Here is a 24,145-nt window from a genome sequence, read left to right on the forward strand (position 1 = left end):
CTGTGTGACCATCAGGGTTTTAGGGTGTGCCTCTAAGTGTGTGTGTGTGTATGTGTGCGGCTGTGCGGCAGTGTCAAGGGGGGGATTTGGCGCCCTGCCGATGATGGCTGATGGGTAAAAACAGGTGGAGCACTGACAGGAGCAGATCCTTTTGACCTTTTGGCTTCCTTGTATTCTTAACTCCTCCTGCTGAATGATTGTCTCGATTTAATTGGAGGGGATTCGCCACGCTGCAGAAATGCACTTTACATTCCTCTCAGCACCGAACTCGTTTTTATTGACTGTCGGATGCAAAATGCAGGCGCGTGTAATGAAGGCGATGAGTAGCGGGCTCATAAATAGATATTGTACTATAGCAGGGTGGATGTATCCAGATACACTACAATGTTTACATTGTATGTGCGTGTATGCAGGTAGTCTCTGAGCGCACGCCCAACAGGATTTAAAATGAAATATCAGGACTTTTCTGGAATTTTCAAGCACTAATTACTTCTGAAAAAGCAGACATCAATCAAACCATAAAGGTCTTGTGCAGGTCAAATACAAGGAACTACTTTTATTCAATCAAACACTAATTTGTCCTGTTCTTAGACTGGTCTTAATTTCACAACATGGTTCTTATGAGGATCTCGGAAGTGTTTAAAAAGCAGATCATGGAATGCAGTATGGAAATTCAGACGAATGCGTTGGACACCAGTTGACATCAGATTAAGACTCATCACTCATCATTTAAAGTCCTAAATCCATTGTTGTGATGTTCCTTCTCTTTTTTTTCCTTTTTTCATTTTTTAGGAAATCTTCATAATTGCTATAAGTTTTGAAATAGTTCTCTTTTTAAAAAATAAATAAAAAATAAATAAATAAATAAATAAAGAAGTAGCCAGAAAATAGAAAGTTGAAAATTTTCAAATAAATAAATAAAATAAATAAATAAAATCTATACGCATGCTTAATTAAAGAAGAAGAAATGCAGAACCGACTCCGTGTGTGGTTATTCTGCACTTAAATCATTTTTATTGTCGAGTGTGACACGCAATCAGGAGAAAAGCTCAGGTGATTCTTCAGGTGGCTTTACATTTAATCCCCCACTGCTGAACACACTGACACACACACGCACACACAGGAACAAATCCTCTCCTTCACCTGCTCTCCTCTCACTCTCTCTCTTTTAATAAAGTGCTCAGAGATTAGGAACATGAAGCCCAGAGTGAACGACGATTACAAAAAGAAGAAGAAGAAAAAAAAACAGTTTAAAAGGAAATGATTGACTAATGTCTAAATTCGTATTTAATAAGATTTGTAATGTCTTCAGTGCTCCAGATCTGGGTAAAATTCAATTACCTCAAATAGAACAATTAAACATACTTGTTATGTGAATAACCAAATACAGACTGATAGAAACAATAAAGCACTGAGGTTCAATTCTATTATTCTAGCTATGAGACAGGCACGCGCTTTTAATTCTGTTCAGTTTAACAATGTTAATCATCATCAACTGGTGAAATATTTTGAAGTCTGATGTGTTTATACCATGCATCGAAACAAAGGTAGATTATTAATTAATTAATTTTTTAAAGAAAGAAAGGAAAAGGAATGACCCTTTCCTTTGGAATTTGGCCTCTTGATGATATTAGGGAATATTAGGGATATTAAGAAAAAGCTTCAGCATATGTCTGGGGAAAAAAAAGACTTTTTTTTTTTCAATTTTTCTCAAATCTGCTCGTGTCTGGGAGACTCTCCAAATGCTGCGTTCAAGTGCAGATTAAAATGGTGTCCTGTCTGAGGTGGGTTGTAAATTGAGGTTTTATGGTTTAACAATGAGAAAATGATGATGCAGAAACTAAAGTACGTGAAGAATTATGTGTTTATGATACCAGAATGAGCTTCAGCTCATCTCAATGCAGTTTTACCGACTTTTATAGATTTTACAGCCCACACAGAGACAGTATAAGCCAAAACAATACAGCAATCATGTTAACTAGGGATGCAACTAGTAATGAGTATCGGTATCACTTTGATATTGGCCTGAAACTCTGTATCAGTACTGAACTGCATATGATACTTTACAATCAGAGCTAGTTAAATCTACGAGTGTGTGTAATGATGACAGTTTTCTATGAAGTTTCAAGTATTAGTATGGATATTTCTGTAGCAGATCCTGAAGCAGTGAAAACTTGTGACAAAAGATACTCACAAATATAGCTTGTGTTAGTTAGATAGCTAATCTCTAAAATGCACATCGATCTCCTTCTTCCGAACTAAAGACTTCAATACATTGACGTGCCAGTTCAAGGCCACTCCCATTTCCATATATGGACTCAATACAACACCTGCAGTATATATCCATATATGGAAATAGGAGTGGCCTTGAGTTTCTTTCAAATTGAACACTTATAGTGTATATGTATTTAAAGACATGTCAGGTAATGGCCACTCCTATTTCCATATATAGACTCAATGCCACCTACATCCCCATTTATGGAGTCAATGCCACACATACATTTCCATTTATGGACTTGATGTGACAAATATGTTTGAAGTGACAAATATGTTTCCATATATGGACTCAAAGTGACATTTATATATATGGACTAAATGAAGCACCTACATCTACATATACTATGTACTCACGTACATTTCCATATATGGACTCCATGTGACAAGCTTTGTGTGCGCTGTGATGTGCAGATGGATCCTGTATGATTGTTTTTATAATATTTGATCAATCATATTTTGCTATCGTACTTAATATGTCATCTTTTCCAGGATCCACCGACGTCTGTGTCATTGGGACTCCGAATGGAAGAGATGATCTTCAATTTAGCAGACACACATTTATTCTTCAATGACTTAGAAGTAAGTGCTCAAGTGTTTTTATTTTTCTGAGCTGGTTTATTTTGAACTCAATAATGTGTCTGGCATTCCTCCTCAATTTAACAGAAATTTTGAATTTGGACTTTGTTTGTATACCTGTAATGGGAACATTGAAAACAAGCTTGTCTGAGGAGTAAACGTTGTGGTGTGGATATAGAGAACTACTTCTGGCTCGTTTAAAAAAGTAGTTGTGTTTGGATTTTGTTTTGGCTTGTTTTGATGAAATTCGGTGAAATAGTAGAATGGAAGCCACTAAGTTGACTTTTTGTGACAGAAAGTCAATGTTGTTGCCTTCTAAACAAAACATTCCCTCAGAATTGTTAGCATGTTTTCTTCACCAGATAATGTAAAGCTTAATCCTGAGGTAAAAGTTGTCATATTATGACTAAGTAATGGTCTAAAGCAGCTAATTTTACTTCCTGTCAAGGGGAACTGTTGCTAAGAGCAGCATAAAAACCTTGGCGGTATATAACAGAACAGTGACAATATAGTTTGTCCATTACTGGTTGTTTGCCATAGTCTATTTTTCTTTTTTCTAACATATATTAGGTTTGATTTGGGATATTTGGCTCAGAAAACGCCACGCGCAGACTTGCTTTTCCATCCGCAACCTTGTTCCAAAACTCGTTCAATTTGGTGTAAACCCTGGCAACCCTGTGTTTATGTTACGTTACGAGTGAGTGCAGTCCTGGGAGAGTAAAATGGCAGCGTGTTTTTGCTTACCTCACAAAACTCTCCCTAAGTCTGCGCTAATGTTAGCGTATTTTCTTTACCATAACATGTAAAGCCGAATCCCGAGATTGAAGAGAAGTCAAAACAGGCTGTATACATTACATTATGAGCACGATGCATCATGAACACGCATACACGATAAGTCACAACACAGTATATAAGTTACATTATGAAGCTTCGCCGCAACAACCGTTTAATGGCAGAAAAGTGCCTGAGCCATGATGTGTGCCCTCAGAGCCTGAGGGACATGATGAATTTTACATGTCCTGTCAGTATCCCCTCCCCAAAAAAAAAGCAAACACTTTTGCCCCCTTTCACCCCTCCTCCCTCCAACCAGGGCAATTTGTCAGTATCTAGTGTTTCTCTATGTACTTGGAGTGTCTATGTGTCATGCTGTGATGCTATCCGCCCCTCTTGGTCATGGTTTGGGGTGACCCCCATTCTCCTAATTCATGCAGATCGGTGTAAAATCTGCCCCCAGGGGCAATAACTGCGCGGGTGTCTGTCTGCTTTACCCAGTGAGGGGTAAAACTTAGATTGGCTGGGACAAATCTGCCTCCAATTGGTAGCATGGTAACAGTGTTAGCTTACATCTATGTACTCTTAGACTTAAAATGTAGTGCATTGTGCAGTTGTTTGTTTTGTTTTTTTGTGCTTCAACATGGAAAGCTAAACCTATGACTAAGTCATGAGAACACTGTCGCTAGGCAACTGGGAAATATGGACACTGATTATACGCCAAGTAATGAGGATAACGACTAAGACTAATGAGTTGACGAGCTAGCGTGAGTGTTTTTTGGACAATGAAAGGGCAAAGTGACCGTGTGAAGAAGACAACCCTGTCCAAAATATCAACATTTTCCTCAGCAGTGTTGGCAGTTTACACAGAAAATATTCCTAAAATCACTAAAATCATGCTGTATTTCTACTTAGCACTGATTGCTAACCAAACTGGAGAGACAGCTACATTCCGTCACAAGTGTGCTATTACACGATCTTTATAAGACAGTTGTGAATACCTCAAAAGTGGTTTGTTCGTGTGGAATATCTTGTGAACACAATGTTCTTTGAATGTAGCATCACATTAGCTAGCTTCTAATGTAGGCGAACATAGCTACAATGCTAGCTAGCTAATGTAACATACCCTTAGTAATAAGAGGAAGTTATCTATGAGAGTTTGTTTTTCAGACTTTTATGGGAAAAACTTGTGGCAAATTATGGTATTTTGAGTTGCTTCTGTGCTTGTTGAAAAGCCTCGTGGTAAGCCTCTAGCACGTAACCGATTATCTACTCATGCTAATTGCAGGAGCGTTAAAGCACAGATTAATGCATTGCACAATGCCCATTTCTTGTTCAAAATGTCATTTCTTATTTCTCATTCAAGACAAACCCAAACTAACCAAACCCCAGCTCGCTCGCTCGCTCTCTCTTTCTCTCCCTCTCTTTCTCTCTCTCTCTCAGCTCTATAATCCGACACCGCTGACCCACCAGCTTTCCCTTCACGTCCTGCTCGCGTCTGACCCTGCAAGAGAGGAAATGTTTTGTTTGATACTTAAGTGTGAAGTGAGCTGCCAAGTTTCATTAGTCACCGACCTTTTCGGACGAGGAGGGAAAAAAAAAAGAGAGAGAAAAAAAGAAACGAGCGGGTAGAAAGAAAATGTTTGTGCTACACGAGACAGCCGAGCCACAGTCGTGCGATCAAAGTTAATAGGCGGCAATTGGCTGTTAAATATTCCCGTATGTTTGGCCACATCGGATTGAGTCGAACTGCGCTCCGCTTTAATAGACGCGGCCGTGCCGTTTTTCTGAGAAGTACGAAAATGAGGCTGTGACAAAAAAGCTTCAATGTGGCTTTAACATCTGTCCTGTATTTCGATTTCTGTTTCATGTGCCCCTTAGACGAATTGGCAGCTCGAGCCGGGGGGAGCCTCTTATTAAACCCCCCCCAAAAAAAACGCTTCGAATGTGTATAGTTTCGTCTCTCTGCTTTATCTCAACGAGAGAATTATTACGGCTTGTTTTGACAGGTCGAAAGCCAAGGATGGTTAAAAGTACAACAGTGTGAGGGCGGATTCTACGCAACACAGTTTGACGGCGAAGGAGTGATGCACACGCTTATTTTCGAGAAAAAAAAATCCATTTCGGCACTATTTGAATCACGCTGCTCTTTTGCGGCGAGCGCTGCATGTCTTCAGTTGGCCTGTTCCATTTTTACAGGCTTCATCTAAACACATGTGAACACACTCCTTCAGTGTAAACAACACCACAGCAGGTCTGTATTTATGGCTCTGTCCAAACGCATATGCTATATCTAATTTAGTCAGAGCCATAAAGGGAAACCCCAGTGCTACCACACACACACACACACACACACACACACACACACGCATGCATGTGTATTGCTCAGAATACCCTAAGCATTAAGGATAGTCTACAGAGGAATATAATATTCCAGAACTAATGCACTTTTATGACTTTTTAGAAGTTGCAATATGTTTCATTAACACTTTCTGTGCCTCTGGTGGATATAAATTATTATTATTATTATTATTCTTACTTTACTATAAATACTGTATATTAATTACTTTAATATGGACAAAACGTCGACCATTCACGAAAAGTTATGATTTCAGGAACACAACAACTTTTCAAATAGGTGTTGGTTGATACATTACTGATAACAATTTGCGAATAATATTATATAACATTACATATATTATCCATTATGTAATTACCATTACGGATGGGACAGATTTTTGTATTGAAAATGCACAAGGTTAGTTGGAATCTAAATAAGAATAAGGAATAATGTAACATTAGCGGGAATTCGCGAAGCTGTACTCTTTGTGTTGAATAACGGAAGTCTTGAATCGATAATTATTACACGGGACGGTTTGCGTAAAGTTCTTTAACGCTCGCATGGTTTGGTTTGTTGAAATGAAATGCGTCCATACGGCCTTCGCATTCGTGAATCTGTAATATGACAATATTACTAGTATAATGCTGGGAAGATTCTAGATGTCTGTAGTTATCTGTCTGTATATCTAGTCATACATCTTTACATATAGATATAGAGTGCTGATGCTTTGTTGCCTCTAAGTGTGTGTGTGTGACTTTCTGTGTATGTGTGTGTGTGTGTGTGTGTGTAGTTAATGCTAAAGTGACGATACAGAGGAAAGGAAGCTGGCCAGTGGGTGCAGAGCTGGTCAGTGGGGATCAGTTACACACACACACACACACACACACACACACACACACACGCACACATAGGCCATTGGATCAACACAAACCCTCGGCATATTGATCAACAGAATAAGCATCAATGTCACTCCTAGCTATAAGATAATAAAGTGCGCAGAGAAATGGATACTTTTTTTCGGCCACTTAATTATTAATATTTTACAAAGACAGGACGAATCCATAAAACACTCATCAGCAACGTGATCTGTGTATTGATCGGATGTGCAGTATTCTGGTTTTTGTTTTTTTGTTTTTTCAGTCTGAAAGAAAGACGTTTGGAGGAAATAGATACAGTAGCCTTTGTCAAGACCAAACCCGTCAATTGCTTGGACAATACTGCGGGGTTTGATGATGATAATAATGATTTGAAAACTGTTCTTTATAATATTTATTTATGTTCGCATTATCTGTTGAACACCCAGATGAGGACGGGTTCCCTTTTGAGTCTGGTTCCTCTACAAGGTTTCTTCCTCATGTCGTCTCAGGGAGATTTTCCTCACCACCGTCACCTCTGGTTTGCTCGTTAGGGACACGTTTATCAATTTATAAATGTATATCCTGAATTGATATATTTCTCTAAAGCTGCTTTGTGATAATGTCTGCTGTTTGTTAGATCAAGTTATCTTAAGTTGAAATGAAACGCATTCAATTGGACTAATATATTCGACAATTAGACAGTAAGATAATTAACAGTGAAGCAGTTAGTTAGAACTTGAGCCGAGTATTTGTGTGTCTTGTTTCATATCTCTCATAAATCAACTTTTATATATTTATATACCCTATACCTGTGCCTTTTTCTATACTAGATTTAATTGACATCTCTTAATTAAAAAAAAACAAAACCCTTTATTATTTTCATTGCCAATCCACAACAATCACTCAACGCACAACAACTAACACGATCTCACGTCTTCCTAACATCTAACGTCTCCCACTCTATAAATCACCTGGAGTGTCTCGGGAACTACCTGAGCGTGATCTGCGGGTGTGTGTTGGGATGAAAGCATTCCACCCCACTGTGTGTGTGTGTGTGTGTGAGAGAGAGAGAGAGAGATAGAGAGAGAGCGTGTGTGTGTGTGGGATGTTGGAGGATGTTAGGTGTGCATGTATTGTGCCCTGCTTGCTCTCTGCAGGGAAAGGTTCGAGGGTAAAAACCAAGACGAGTCCGCTTGTAGGACGGAGTTCCCTTCCTGAGCTGGGCCCGGTTTAAATTAGACACACACACACACACACACACACACACAGTGGAAGAGAGCGATGACATGGCAAAGCTGTGACACACAGCAGTTAAGATAAAGATGATTTAAAATTTGTTGATTGTTTCTGTAGTAGAGATGATACATTTTGTATTATTATTATTATTATTATTATTGCTATTATTATTATTGCATTTGTCCTAATTATATTTCATTTTGCTTGAGTTATTTTCATGAATTAAGTGGATCAATCAACTGATCAGCATAATTATTATTAAAAATAATTATTATTTAGAGTCTTCCTTGCTTCCTATTATTATTATTATTATTATTATTATTATTATTATTATTATTATTATTATTTACCTGAACACATTGCTCCTAGTATTTATATCACAGTGAAGCTTTTTGTGGATTGTTCGTTAATTATATAAAGCTAAGGATGATTATTATCGTCGTTTTATTCGATTTTTTTTTCAGTCTGATGTATAAGGATTATTTCGTTTACTGGCATATGATTGAACCATTTAATCACTTGTAGATTGAGAACACTGCTCGGCACGTTTCTATCGTTTTGTCGAACCTCTCCATGACCTGTGCTGCATCCTAACGAACCCCCCCCCACACACACACACACACACACACTCTGCCCCTCCCCCACCCCCCAATAATTCCACAAAGTCCTCCAAGCTTATCAAAATAGAGGAGCAACTCTTTTGAAAGTGAAATAAGTCATTATCATAACTTTCCCTGCACTCCTTGTGTGTGTGTGTGTGTGTGTGTGTGTGCGTGCGCGCGTGTGTGTTTAGGCACTGGATTTGACTCTGCGGATTTTAATGTGTGTTTTTTTGTGTCTAGACACGGCAGCCCTCATGGGTTTGTTGGAGGGACTAAAGAGAGAAAGTCGAGCCTTCAAAAGGCAGCCCTGTCTATCTTCTCTCAACATACCCCCCTCCTCCACACACACGCACACACACACACACACACACACACACACACACACACACACACACTACCCGTACCACATCATCACGGCCGGATAACACCGCAGGGTCGAGCGGAAAACATAACATTACTAACAACTCCGTGCCAAATGATCCAAATGATGGCAATAAGAAAGTACCTGTCTTGTGTGTTTTATCAGACTATTTAACACCTGCTTGTTTGGGAGAGGTGAAATGAATGATGTGTTTTTAATGAGGAACATTTAATTAATCTAAAGTAAAGATTAAAGATTAAAGTAATTTAAATTGTAATTTAAATCAAGGTCCGATACTGGATTTTAGAGGAGAATTGTAAGCACTGTATGTGTTTATCTTAGGCTATATGATAACTAGTGAGTTTAATTTCTTTTCTAGCAATGTACACTCTTAAAGAAATTTGTACATCGTCTTGCCTGGGAGATGTTTCTTCCACCCTCCTTATTTAACGAATAAGAAACCCCCCCACTCAATTTCGCGATACCCGTGTTTCCACCCAGTTGTTTTGTATATACGTGCTGGTGTGTGTTTAAATTCCATGACTATTCAAGCAGGAATTGTGGATTGGAATGAAGTGGGTCTGAAGAACTTCCTTTGTTCTCTATATCCTGTATCTGACCCACAGGTAAGCTCTCTCACTCTCTTTCTCTCTTTCTGCCTCATTTTGCCCCCACAGCAGTTGGGGTGGGTGGTGGGTGGGGTGACGGGTTGGCGAAGCTAAATTTCGGGGTCACGACCCCTCCTCTTAGAGATGACAGACTTGGCGAATGGAGTAGCGGCATTGAGAACCTGCGAACCGTGGCTTCGGCTTTTTCACATGGGCCGAGCTTGTAGGCTCGGAGGAATGCCGTGATGACGGCCGTAATCGCTCACACTGCGCTTTTTGTTACTCGCCTGAGTCAGAGAGACAGAATCACTCGAAGAGCCAGAATCACAAAATCGAATCTAATCAGGTCGTGTGACTAAATTAAAATTACAATAAGAAATTGTTAATAGAATTGGAATCTTATGTAATACATACATTACATACATAATACACTGTCGAGACACAATCACAGTCTGAAATTGAGTCTGTGACAATACAGGATGATATGAATACAGGAACTCGAATCTGAATCAAGATTAGAATCTGAATCAGTAAAAGAATCAACTGGAAACAAAACATTTAGCCTAATTTTAGAAGAATATTTTTCTTACCTGTGAAGACGATCAAAATAAGACTCAGAGTCAAAACACTTTAGAGACAGGACTAAATATCGAATAAAGCTCAGAATTAATTTCGAATAAAGATCAGAATTATTATTATTTTTTTTTAATCATGTGAATCAGATATGAATAGAATCTGAATCAGTATACTTCATACTGAAATACTTCTTTATGCTCCTGTTTTATGATGTTTCACAGCTATGCAGGGGAAACTATAATGAGGATTTCAGTAGGAATCAACATCTGAATTATAAATCAGAAATATGAATTGTATTGGATTCAGAATCCGAATCTTTATAAACACAGCTGTCGCACTGATTTCCTTACTCAGGCAACTCAACTGAATCATAGAACCAGAAACGCGATTCATCAGGTACATGGTTCTAAAGAGTGCAAATATATGTTTCAGTCAGAGGAAGAATTTGAGAGTTAATGTACAGCAACTATACAGAATATATTTGAATAAGACTATACAGTAAAAGAACACACCAATCACTTCCTGCTGTGTCTTTTGGATGGAGGTGAATTCGAATCTACAGAATCAACGAATCGAATCCTGAATCAGAATCTTCGTTACACAAATGCATATCGCACATGAATATCTCTTGGTGCTCGGAGCCAAAAACAATTCATATCAGATGTAAAGTGAAAAGTATGTATTATAACAACAACATAAATGTATAATAAAAGAAATAAAGATACGCGTCATGAGTGGCATATGCTGTTGTGTTTATATAAGGCATGGCTTGGGCTAAGACTCTCGTCTGGTTTGAGTCCTTTTCCTCCTGTGTGGGGAAGAAAAAAACGAGGAAAAACGGAGGCAAGCCAGCGAGAGTAATGCAATACGGATGTTTCTAGGACGAGAGGGAAAAGCCAGGTTTTTGTAGTTTGAAATAATCATTTTCTGCTTCTTTTTTTTTTTTTTTTTTTTTTTTGATGCACTGCAGCTCTCCTCTGAGCCGTCAGTAGCAAAAGTCCTTCCTCTGGCCAACAGGAAGAATCGGCCTGATTGCTTAATGACAGACGACAGAGGAACAAAGGAGCCTCTGATAGCCACTCTGAAAAAAGCTTTTGCAGAGGGTGAGCTGAAAGAGAGCGAGAGAGCGAGAGAGAGAGCGAGAGAGCGAGAGAGAGAGAGAGAGAGCAATGCTGGGCGAGAAACGGCGAGAAGGTGATTTTTAGGTGTTTATTTTACAGCTTTGTCGAGTTCCCGTGTTTCAATATGTACTTTTTCATTCCGTCGTCTCTGTCTGTTAGGACGAGGCCTGCCAGACGGTCGAAAAGGAACGAGATGAGGGGAAAATGCGATGAATTAAACCCGAAAGACAAATTGTTTGCTTAGGAAGTAATTACGTATGGACCGTAGAGGAGGATCCTTGTACAGTCTACAGTAGGAACATGTGGAGCGAGTTAAGGGTGATTGTAGGGTTTGTGAAGATCGCTGCTCGGCGAAGGAAGAGCCGAGGACGCAGCAGAGCAGCATGAGTAGCGAGAACAGTGGTTCAATTTGTTTTTATAGTTTTATGGCCTGTGCTATCTCAAAGTACATCATCTTGATCAGATTTTCTAGCTTTTTTTTTTTAAGCTGTGTTCAAATGGTACACTGCATACTCCACTAGTACGTACTATTTAGTTAGTGCATAACTGTTCCAAATAGTAGTACACAGTATATGACAACTGTCATTCAGTGTACTAGTACTAGTTTAGCACTAGTACTACTGTAACTGATCAATTTTCTTAAGTGGCTTGAGTAATCAGTCTTTACAACCGTGGTGAGCAGAAAAGCATCTCAGAATGCACGATACATGAAACCTAGCCTTCACATCAGCTTGAAAGAGTGACTACGTTTACATGGACAGCAATAATCTAATTACTGACCTTATTCTGAATAAGACAATATTCTGATTAAGGTGTTTATATGAGCTGCTTTTAGAATACTCCTTTCATGTTCCTGTTTTACGTGTTATAGAACATAGGTCGATTAACATAGACACGTCATTACGTCACCGCGCCACGCCGTCGCGCCACTTATTAACATACAATTCGTCTTCGTTATGGTACCGTATACAGTTCTGGGTGTTTCATTTAAAATTGTACAAAAGCTTCAAGTGCAGTTAATTATTTGTCGTGCTATACGTGCAATTAGACGACAGCTTGAAGCTGTGAGCTGCGTCCCAAACCGCGTACTTACCTACTATATAGTAGCCGAATTACATGTATTACACCTACTATATACTGTAGCAGGTAAGTACGCGGTTTCGGACGCAGCCGTGCTCTCTTGTTTGCCGTCAAAAGGTTGAGCGCTGTCGTATGTGTGTTTACGTGTCCTGTCGCAAAATGCGGTGAAAACTCCCACACGACGTTGTGTGATTAAGGTGTGTACATGTCTGTAACGCACGTCAATAATGCGAGTAAAACAGGAATACTCCACACGTCTTAATTCCATTTGTGTTTACTCCGAGTATGACTTTAGCCCGATTAAGGTCTTCAATAATCACTGTTTACACGCTAGTTTCTTAATCGGAGTATCATCTTAATCGGGTTAATATCGGAATGTTGTTGTCCATATAAACATACTGATTGTGGCCATTCCGCTCTGACGGCTCCCATCAGCATGGAGTTTCCGCCTACAGAGGTGCAGTTCACCGGATGGTTTTTTTTTTTTTTGCACCATTTTGTGTAAACTTGGAAAAATCCCATCAGATCAGCAGTTTTTTAAATACTCAACTGATCCAACAAGCACGCCACGGTCAAAGTCACTGCGATCACATGACCTGTATCTGCATGATTTTATGCATTGCTAAGCTACAACAACATGATTGGCTAATCGGATAACTGCATGAATTAGCTGGTGTGCTAATTATAATAAAGAGGCCAATGAGTGTATTAAAGTTCTTATATATATTATTGTATTAAAGTATTATATTGTGTGTGTGTGTGTATATATATACACATACACACACACACACACACACACACACAATATAATTGCCTGCTTAAAAGTAGCTGTATATTTATTAAAGTACTTTGTAACAAGATGATTTTCTTTATGTTTTCCTTTTATGTCATACAAATGACTATGTACAGCTGCAATGCACCTTTACTTAATTAAATAAGTAAACAAAACCCCACGCATATGAATATACCGTATCACGTATATGTATGGTTTTTTTAATGATATGTCTGAACAAACTCAAAAATTCACAAGAGTAGTGTTTTTAGTATTTAGACAATTCCAAATGGCTAGGATTCGCTAGCTACAACTTTGAGTAGACGGTATTATATTACTATTCAATGTAATGTATATTGTTATACTGACAAAAATATCAGTTGTTGAGCCATCGCAAGACTGTTATCTAAAAGCTGAGATGCAAGAAGAAGATTTTCTTCTTGTTTTTTTTCCCCCCCGACTATTTTGTATTACAGCTAATTGTCTGTGAATTTTTTTTTTAAAAATGTTTATCAGATGACAGCACCACAAGAGCGGTCCCAGTGTACATCCTCCAACAACTGGCTATGCTCTGAAGTATTATTAAAATGTTAACAAGTGTGTGTGTGTGTGTGTGTGTGTGTGTGTGTGTGTGTGCTCTAAGAATTCCCGGGCCTCTGCTTCAGTACTAAATGCACACCATGGCCTGTTAAAGCACTTACCGCTCATCCATTCCTGCTCATTTAGGCTTAACAGTGTTTACGAGTGCTTAAGAAGGACGAATAATGAGTCTCGCGAGTTTCTGTAAGACGCTCAGCAGTCAAGTAGTTTATGGGAAATCCTGCTGTGCGTGGTGATTGTCGGAGTTTGCGGCGTTCCTTTCCTTCTTTTTTGTTCACCCGCCTTTTTTTCTTTTCGTGGATGTCTGGCAGTCCGCAGTACAACATTTAATTGTGTGTACTGGTACAGTGAATAAATAACACAGGCCATGTAAGCATGCAGTGACATCGGCTATTCGATTGAACGCATTTTTATTGCCACGTACGACACCTGAAGGACTGTTATGAAAACTGTTAGTAAGTTAGCGTACATCCCTGCAGACTGGTGAACATCAGTTATCATCATGCTACTTGGATATTCTAGCTCTTCTTGCTACTTGTGAACGAGGACTAGACATTATTGCCCTGTAATGATTTTAGCCTGTCTGAAGCTGCCGCTTCTCCCAATGACAAATTGGTACTTCGCAAGTATTAAGGATCCATTGCTGAAACAGATTACACAAACAGCTTGAGCAGCTCTAGTAGGCAGTCCATCTTCTGGACCCATAATGCTCCGAAATCTCCATGTGAGGTCACCCCTCCCTCCGTCACTCCCTTGCTCCCTCCGTCTACCGTCCCTCCTCCCCTTATCTGAGTCCACGGAGCCCTAGAGAGGAGCAGAAGGCCACTGGGTCAAAGTCTTTTCCTCTTTGGATCTGGAGACTCGCTGGGAGAGAAGGCCTGCATTAGAGCAAAGGTTCTCGAGGTCAAGATTTTAATTCTGTTAAAGAACAGCTGGTTTGAGTTTCTCTGCGCGTCGCCCGCCCACAAATCCAGGGAGATGAAAAATTTGTTCAGAGGGGAAACCAGTAAAATAAAAAAGGTTTACGGTCTAAAGCCCTTTTTACCCTTAGCCTGCTCTAGCATTAGCCAGGAATGCAATAACATCAGCATTTGGCCGGGTTTGGATTGAGTTAAAACGAGGAAGTCCTTTTGTTCATGTGTTCTTTGGTGTCTTTAACAGACGAAACGTAAGTTGAACATCTTAAAAGGAAATTTTGGAAAAGGAATTTACGAACCTGCAACAAAATAGTAATAAACTGTTATTCACATTCAGCTGATGGCTGGAAGTGGTCATTATCGAGCACGGAACAAGAATATAAAAGATAGCCTGGCCTCAATTTAGCTGCTCCATTTTCATCCTCTAATGCAGCTGAATGTTGCAATCCTGCCTTTCCATCCCATCTGAAATTTGTTGGATCCTAATGTCCAGGCAGAACTCCCAAACATTTGTGGCTCTTCCAAGTGGAGGAGTGGGGAGTGGGTGGCTTGCTTGGTCGGTTGGTGGTTGTGGTGGGGGGGGTGGGGGTTTGAAGGAGTGGGGGGGGGGAGGGGTCGGGGACGCCTATAAATGGAAAACTAATAACAGATTTTCAGTCTGCACTCTGCACAAAAACGCCTCGGGCCATGCTGGTGTGTGGCTCGGCAGCAATCAGAGGTCATAATTTCATTGGCGGTTAGCATCAGGTTCAATTTTTCTAGTATGTTACATTTAGCAGAAAGTCTGGTTTGCGTTAGCGTCAGTTTGGAGCTGAAGAACTCGTCGGCCTCTCCAAGAAAACGAAAGGCGCACGGATGCGCTCATTATCCCACAGATACCGCTTCATTTAGGCACCGCAACAAAGCAAGTGTTTTCGTCCTCCTATAAACATGCGGCTAAGTTTAAATATTGGATTTTTCATGCAATAATCTTCCCATGCAAAACAGAACTTAAAGTTAAATTTAGTCATCTAATCGCAAACTTAATCATGTGACCACATCCCAAACCCCTATTTTCTCTTCTTACTCTGTTGCTAATCCTTTAGGAAGCTGGTTAGCTTAGCTAACGTTACTGAATTAGTATATCATATGCATTAAAGCCTGTATTTTAGATTCCACTCTTGTTGTTTTTTTAGTATTCCTGTTCAGGCCATGCATATGAAAGAAGCTTGTAAATGTTTTTTTTTAATATTATTATTAATAAATAGACTACCAGTGGACAGTTATTCTTCTACTGCACGTGACTTCTTGTTTCTAATCCAGCTTTCTGTCTAAGTCTCGTCACAGATTTTCATAGGAAATCAAAGGATGCCCCAATGCAGAAACTGGAAGTCACCCAGTGACTTGCATAATATGACTGGTTTAATGAAGCGCTCATTCTCGCAGCCGAGAAGCATCCCATGAGTAGATATGTGGCGGCAAACATCAGCAGCTTATTGGTATTTTTGAAGCCACGCCGATCTCCTCCCAGCTGATGTTTATCTAGCAATAGATGAAAAAGCATTAAGCTCTTCCCTCTAGTACTAGTGCCCAAGTGGCTACACCCTTGGTCCCCTGATGATTATGTTTATTTTTATTAAGATCGAGCAGGTGGGGGGTTCGAGCCTGGAAGTGGTTTTAGACCATGATTTCTGCTTTCCGCCCTGAGCTCTAGGCTTCAAAATGGGAATTCCACAGTTGTTGACATTACTCACTTCACATGGATCCGAGCTGCCAAATCACACCCAGTTTCACACGTGTAAGCCATTAATCAAATCGGCCTACTTTAATTCCGATTGTCTTCTGTATTTTTTTTTTCCTGTTCTTCTTCTACAGGAGTGTGATCAAGTCCACATTGACGACGTTTCCTCTGATGACAACGGTCAAGATCTGAGGTAAAGCTAGCATGGTGTTCAGAAGTTCAAATATGACATTTGGGCAAAATGTAGTCACTCAGACGAGACGTTTGGTTTCTGAAGATTTGCTTCTCTTGTTTGGAATTACCGTCAATTAAGTCACCAAAAGTCTTTTCCATAAACGTCCAAGTCCTTTAGGAATGCCACTTCAGACACCAAATGTCAAGGCTGATCAACTACGTTTGCTGCAAGTTGTAAATATGTGCAGTATTAGTAAGTAACGGTATTCTCAATCCACCACTCCGATCTGAAACCGATCGGTCTATCTTTTTTTTAATAGCACGTATAACTTCAGTACGGACGGCTTCCACGCCGCCGCCACCAGCGCCAACCTGTGTTTGGCGACCGGCGTGAGAGGAGGAGTGGACTGGATGAGAAAGCTGGCCTTCCGCTACAGACGAGTAAAAGAAATTTACACCACCTACAAAAACAACGTCGGAGGTAATTCCGCAATAAAAATGCTCAGGGCAAATTGCTGGGCTGGAAGGAGGGAACGGGGAATGGAAATGTGTGTCAACAAAAACACTCTGAGGCTTTTTTCTTTCCACCAAGCCTCCAACTTGGGTTGGGGCTAAATTTTGAAATTTCTGGAGTTGTTTGCAAAAACGGGCCAACTCAAACATGGCTTTTTTTTTTTTGGTTTTCAGGATTGCTGGGTCCGGCCAAAAGAGAGGCCTGGCTGCAACTGCGAGCAGAAATTGAAGCTTTGACAGATTCCTGGTTAACACTGGCACTGAAAGCACTAACATTAATCCACTCAAGGTAAGGAAAATTATTTCGAGAGCAGATACATAAATCTACAAATTGCAGAATAGCACTTCAGTCTATACGCTCCAAAACCTTATATTGTTTGCAAACAATTTAATCACTAATGGTGACAAGATTAGCTTCTGCCAAAATGGAAGAAAATCATTCTTTCTCTTTTCTGCTTCAATTCCAGGTCAAATTGCGTGAACATCTTAGTGACCACGACGCAGCTCATACCTGCCCTCGCAAAAGTGCTGCTCTACGGACTGGGAATAGTTTTTCCAATCGAGAATATTTATAGCGCCACGAAAATAGGTGAGTGATAGCTCGTCTACCTGCGGGTTCCTGTGGGCCGAACAATCAGGATATTATGTTATTATGTGTAAACACCAGGAGACGCATGGTGCAGGATTGGTTTAGGCTGCAGAAGGGGGCGGACACACGAGAGGCTTGATGTCGGTTTCTAAGGAAAAGGCCTAATCAGGCTAGGATTATTTTCTTGGAGCTCGGCCTGAGCTGGGCCTCTCCTTTTTTTTTTTTTTTTCTCAGGCCTGCATATGAAACCACTTCGGCAAATTTATTTCATTCCACACGGACATTTTTGCCCCCTCACCCTCTCCACTCCTGCCTCCGCTTCTTCAAATGCAAAATAAACTCTATGTGTAGAGTCCACGTTTTTTAACATTTTTTTTGTGGGCCATCTCTGAGCAGAGACGGTTCTGGTTGCGGGCTGCATGCCTCCCTAAACTCTGGCATTAGCATGTGAGGCTGATTTAGCTCGTTAAACTCCATTTGTCCCAGGTTTAGGGAGGAGAAAGACACACTTAATGCTTTTCAGGCCACTTTTATCTGGGCATTGATCTTATCGAATCCCCCAAGCTACGGCTAAGTGTTTACACTGGGTAATTTTGTGTAACTTATTGCGTATTTAGAGAGCTCTCACAAAAGGCTGGCTCTTGGACGCGTTTGGAAGCACTAAACCTGTTTCTGTTCCTCCGCAGGCAAAGAGAGCTGCTTTGAGCGAGTAATTCAGAGATTCGGGAGGAAAGTTGTTTACGTGGTGGTGGGAGATGGAGTAGAAGAGGAGCAGAGCTCCAAAAAGGTAAATGAGAAACCCTTCACTCGACCCTGCTCGCCCCCCCCCCCCAGCCCCCCGCCCTCTCTTTCACTTTTATCCATTTATTCCCAAAAAGCCCATTGGCGAAACGAGAAAATAGCTTCCACAATTGAATCAGCACTGACAGCTCAAGTGTAAAAAGGGGGCGAGATGGCATAATTATACATTGCCGAGCTGAGCTGAAGCAGCATGAATGCGTGTAACGCTAGACAAGTCCTTTCAGGCATGATCGAGAGACCGGCCCATAAACAGAGCACGCGTTTAAGAAGCTTACATCTTTGTTTGATGAAATGTGGGATGTTTTTCTTGTGTGGGTTGAAGATGAGGGAACGGCTTGGCTGCCAAAGCCTTTTGATGTGTTGTATGACACGGCGCAGTAGCAGCCGGGTCTTGTAGTTGCTCTCGTCTGTGCTGTTCAAAGGAGGATTCGAAGGATTTATGTTACCTGCTGACTGTCTGAAAGCCCTTTTGTGTGCTGAGTTTCTGCCAAGTTTTTCACGTAAACTCGATGCTCTAACCATGAACCGCAAAAGACGAAGATATTCATTAGCTAATTAATTACCCGGGGGAACAAACACATTTCCCTGACAGCTAAGAAACAGATCCAGAAGGTGAAGCTGCATGTCGACACATTTCTGTATTATATCCTGCCAAGTATTAAGTTGCATTTCGTCAATTCGAGATGCAAGGAATGTGGATGTTAACACAGCTTCGCGTATATGTTTCTGACACTCCCGTACACCTGCGCTAATACAGTGCGAACGATTCTCCGTCCATTTGCCGTCATTAGATAATAGAAGGATGTCAGAGTTTTGTCGTTAATTCTCCTGTCTTTTTTTCCCTTAAAGAATCCCCCAAACAATCCCCCCCCCAACCCCCCCCCCCGTCTGCTTAATAACCCAGCTAAGGTGAAGAAGAGATAGCATCTCTAGGCTTTTAAAACTTAAAAGCAGAAGACAATTTACAAAACAAAAAAAAAAAAAGAAAGGGGGGAAAAAAAGAGAAAACGAGTCTTTTAAGGGTCAGCGCAAGCTCCTCTAAGCGGAACATATGCCTGAGAGAAGCTATACCGTTGATAAGAGGCAGTAATGGAAGCACTGAAGACTCCTGACAAGCTTCTTTCATTCTCGCAGACTCATATTTCTCCCAGCGTCTCTCCGAGAACAAAGCCTCATTCGCAATGCCGTGTTCAGGGAAGTTCGGGCCGTACAGTGCATTCATACTTATTTTCCCAGTAGGGCTTTAAAAAAAAACAAAAAAAACAGGCCTCGAGAGTGCTGCAAATGTTGTCCTTTTCTAATTTCTTCCTCATTACTTTACTAATGAGATGGTTAAAGCCTTTGGCAAACAAAATGCCACTAACAATTAAGGGTAGCGCATAAAAAAAAGTCAACTTTGCTAACATTTTTTTCTTAATCGCACCAAAATGTTTAAAGTTCAAATACCAAGTCATTCAAAGTTTGTATCAAACAGCTCCACACTTAACAGGAAGTATTCTTAAAACGGTTGCTAGCATCGTTTTTCTTTTCTTTTCTTTTCTTTTCTTTTAAGATTTTTCAATTGTTACTTAGAAAATATATTTTATAAAACGTTTATAACAATGTCTTTGTGTACAGAGAGAAAGAATGAAGTAATGCACCTGCTGTGAAAAAGAAAGTGCTAGCAGGAAGTATTTTTTAAATGCTTGCTAGCATTCTGTTTCAGAGTTGCTCAACTGCTAACTTTCTAAATACCTGTTACTTACTAATCGGCAGTAAATTTAATGGCAGTAAAAATATTCGAATGGCAAGTACTTAAATGACGACGCTTTTATGAGGAGAGGAAACGGGATCTTGTAAATTCATGTTGTTAAATGTTTGCTAGTATTTGTATTCGTAGCTAGTCAGACCGTTTCGAGTAATACAAATAGCTAATTAGGTAAGTTCTAGAAATTGTATTTCTACAAACCATTTATCAATGAGAAATAAAGTTCTGATCGCAAATAGTATGACAGGACGATTTTGAACATGTTTAGTAGTTAGCTATAAGAATATTCATTCAACAAATATTCACATGAACACATTTTTGTTGTTGTTGCTAACTCACTTTCTTTTCCTAAATAAACTTTTTGCTAGTATTGTATAGACATTTGGCGATGATAACATTTACGTCACAATAATTGCTTGTCTTTTTGTAACGATTTAAATTATATCATGCTGTTCTATTTAAAATTAGTATGCTTTTTCTGCCGGTCGGCATTTCGTTCAGGTCTTCACTTCTAGCTTGTTGTGCACTTTCAATTTTCTACAATGATAGCTAGAGAAGGTTAGCTAGATGGAAACATGGCTAGCATAGTAATAGGGAGCTAGCTCATATTCATATATTTGCTTGAACTGTAGATGAAGCGTACGCTTAGAAATGTTTCCATGGAAACATGGCTAGCATTACTCCTGAGAGCTATCTAATGTTCTCATATTTGCTTGAACAATACACAAAGTATATAATTAGAAATGTGCGGCTATAATACAAGATAAACAGAGCAAGCTAACCAACATAGCTTGCTAAATAGATACGTAATGCCCGCTGGAAAGTTACAGATTTTGTATCTGAGGTTACATTGTGTTAGTTAGATCCAAATAACAGTGCTAGTTAGATATTGCTAGTCACATAGACCTCCTCTATAATGGACAGAGAGGTACAGTTTTTTTTTTGGGGTGGGGGGGTTATTGTGTTGAATGCCGTGCCTAGCTGCTTAGATGACACGTAAGGAATAAAATAAGCGTTGCCTTACATCATCCCATGCATCGTGGATAATTTTCCTATAACAGCACATCTTGAAGCGTTTAATTTGTCTTATACTACAGCAATTTTCAACGATTACAATTTCTTATTTATTAATGAATGACATTTCATGCTTTTTATCCATTTATAGTTGCAGTTAATGTTTTGGAATGTCTATGCAGCGAGTTAGTTCCTGTTAGCAATTAGATTATAGCAGAGCTTATCATGTTACAGAGAAACCTGAGAACTGAAAAACAATGATTACATGTTTTTCCTTTGTTAAATAACGCTGTTTTTAAAAGAAAGAAAGAAAAAAAAAAACGTCTAAGTTGAGCGTCCACCATACAAGTCTCTGAGTTATTACTATAGAAACGTATTAGAACAAGCACATTAATATATTAAAGCTTTGATTTGAATTACAGCTATCAGTATTGTCAGAGCTGCTGTTATAGAAAATAAACCAGCACCTTTTGACCAATCAGAGTCGAGAATTCAGCAGCGCTGAACCATACGTAACATTTATGTGAGAATGTGCCTGAATGCCATTTTTTTCAAAGTGATTTGCTCATTAGTGTTTTCTCTCTCTCTCTCTCTCTCTCTCTCTCTCTCTCTCTCTCTCTCTCTCTCTCTCTCTTTCTTTCCGTAGCACAACATGCCCTTCTGGAGGATCTCCAGTCATTCGGACCTCATGGCTCTTCATCACGCGTTGGACTTGGAGTATTTGTAGCACTGTGAGATCCTCATCTGTCCATTTCTACTCAGCACGGACCGACAGCAGAACGTTAACACACTTAACGGGGGGAAAAATAAACGTTAACACACACGTGCAAATCGGCCCGAGATTCGTCTTAACCCTAAACCTCGGCCCTCGGTGGAGCGGTCGAACGGAGGATTGTGATTTTTACGACGCTGCAGCTGCAGGTTACTGTGAATTGACTCGGCTTCTTTTCGAAAAAGCCGTCAGAATGTTTTACGGAATTTCTGGGGAAAAAAAACTGCAAGGGTTCACACCTGTGAAGAAACCAGAGCAACCGACGTCGCTTTTGGCTCTTCGCGAGACTCCCACTGAGATTCAGCGCGATTTCCCCCTCTTCTCATTTCTCGGGTTCGCTCGAAACCACTGCGCCGGATGTCCTACTCTTCTAATTTATAATCAGAGACTTTGTTGAGCGCGCCGCCGCCCTGCGAGAGACTTGTCGCCGTTTTTGTTTTGTTTTGTGTGTTTCTCGCCATGCAAAGTACTTTGATTCCAAGAAGACGTTTATGGAGAAGAAGAAAAACGGATTTTCTAATAATTTAAGGAAAAAGAAAAAAAAAAACTTTATCTGGATTTTGCTCAGACAATCAAACGTGTACAGAATACGGCGGTTTTTGTGTGTGTGTATATTTTTAATCACTGGACTATTCCTTCCTGTTTCGCATTAGCTACAGTTCATGCTATTCAGTGCTTTTTTTTTTTTCTTTTTTCGTGGAAGTACACTAAGGCAGGAGTGCACACAAAAAAAAAAAAAAAAAAAAAAAAAAAAAACGTGTGCGGGGCCTAAAAGTGTTGTGTAATGGTTAAAATGTAGATTTGAAAGATTTCTTGAGAATTTTCGTCATGACCAAAAGCATGGATGTCACGTGTCAATGATTTCGTATTTTGTTTACGGATTTATTGATTATTTTATTTTTCTCCGTCCGCCCCCCCCCTCCCCCTCCCCCTCCTTCGCTAGTCAAAGAACCTCGATAGCATTTTATTTTTTAATTAAAAAAAAAAAAGATACACGTATTTATGGGATTACACACATCAGAAAAGAAAGTAATAATCAAAGCGAATGTAAGTTTTGAGTTGAGCGTCTGTACGTCTGTACGCTCACCTCTGACTGGTTTCTGTTTGATGTTTCAAAGCAGTTAGACCTCAAACTCCACAATATTTCAAGGTTTTGTTATCTTTTGTACTGGCACTAAAAGCAGAAACTCTTGTACATTAAGTGTAATTTTTGTATGAAGTAGTCTTTTTCATTTCTATTTTATTTTATTTTTATTTTTATTTTGGAAATGTCGCTGTAGAAATTCTTCGTAGTGCTTAGATTAAATAAGACTGTGGACTTGGGAAACTTTAAAGCTCTAAAGACTGTAAGAAAGCCACTACACACACACACACACACACACACAATGATGCAAAAGGGGTCAAGAACACACATGCACTACCGACTGTGAATTTCCTCAGCAGGAATTGAATCTGCGTGTGAGTTTCTGACCGGTTTCTGCTCCGTCGTCAGTGTTGCTTCATTCCTGCAGGTGAAGTATTCTACTGCCCCTTTTACCCCGTACCTTCCATCTACAACCTACCCCTCTAACCACCCCCCACCCTCCTAATCTAATATATGCTTCTTTAACCGACAATATCCAAAGTCAACCCCACAAAGTCAATTTAATATATGCTTCTTTAACCAACAGTATCCAAAGTCAACCCCCTCTATATACAATTCACCCCATAACCCCACCCCACCTCAATTCTGACCCTTAAACACCACCACAATTTAAATCTGCCCCCCCCCCCTATTTACTATACTCCTTCCTCCTGTCCCCCAGGGTATCACATATTGCTGCTAGTTCATGGTCATATTAGATGGGAGATGTTTTATACAGTAAGCTTTTTTTAATAATAATAATAATAATAATAATAATAATAATAATAATAATAATAATAAATATTGCAATCATAATGCAAACTGGAAAAACATTGACGTGGGCCTCGTCGTGAACACACAAACATTTGTTGTGTCTGGGAAAAAAAAGATATGTACAGATGTTTTTTTTTTTTTTGACATTATTATTTGATTGTGTTTAAATTAATAAAACATTGATTTGTGAACTGGTACACACACACACCGTCCCCTTTGCACA

General features: G+C 39.7%; 1 protein-coding gene across 3 annotated transcripts in view; it reads left to right on the forward strand.

Annotated features, from left to right (window-relative positions):
* eya1 (EYA transcriptional coactivator and phosphatase 1) overlaps positions 1–22,732 on the forward strand; it is a 57,237-nt gene extending 34,505 nt beyond the window's left edge. For all 3 annotated transcript variants that reach the window (XM_053611368.1, XM_053611369.1, XM_053611367.1), the window contains 7 exons: positions 2,767–2,856; positions 16,550–16,608; positions 16,910–17,070; positions 17,277–17,391; positions 17,570–17,691; positions 18,378–18,478; positions 21,900–22,732. In XM_053611368.1, coding sequence (XP_053467343.1) covers positions 2,767–2,856; positions 16,550–16,608; positions 16,910–17,070; positions 17,277–17,391; positions 17,570–17,691; positions 18,378–18,478; positions 21,900–21,980 — 729 coding nt within the window. In that variant the 3' untranslated portion in view covers positions 21,981–22,732. The remainder of the gene's footprint in view (positions 1–2,766; positions 2,857–16,549; positions 16,609–16,909; positions 17,071–17,276; positions 17,392–17,569; positions 17,692–18,377; positions 18,479–21,899) is intronic.
* Positions 22,733–24,145: the final 1,413 nt, after the last annotated feature.

This window comes from Ictalurus furcatus, chromosome 23 (assembly GCF_023375685.1).
Source record: "Ictalurus furcatus strain D&B chromosome 23, Billie_1.0, whole genome shotgun sequence".
Taxonomy (NCBI): Eukaryota; Metazoa; Chordata; class Actinopteri; order Siluriformes; family Ictaluridae; genus Ictalurus; species Ictalurus furcatus.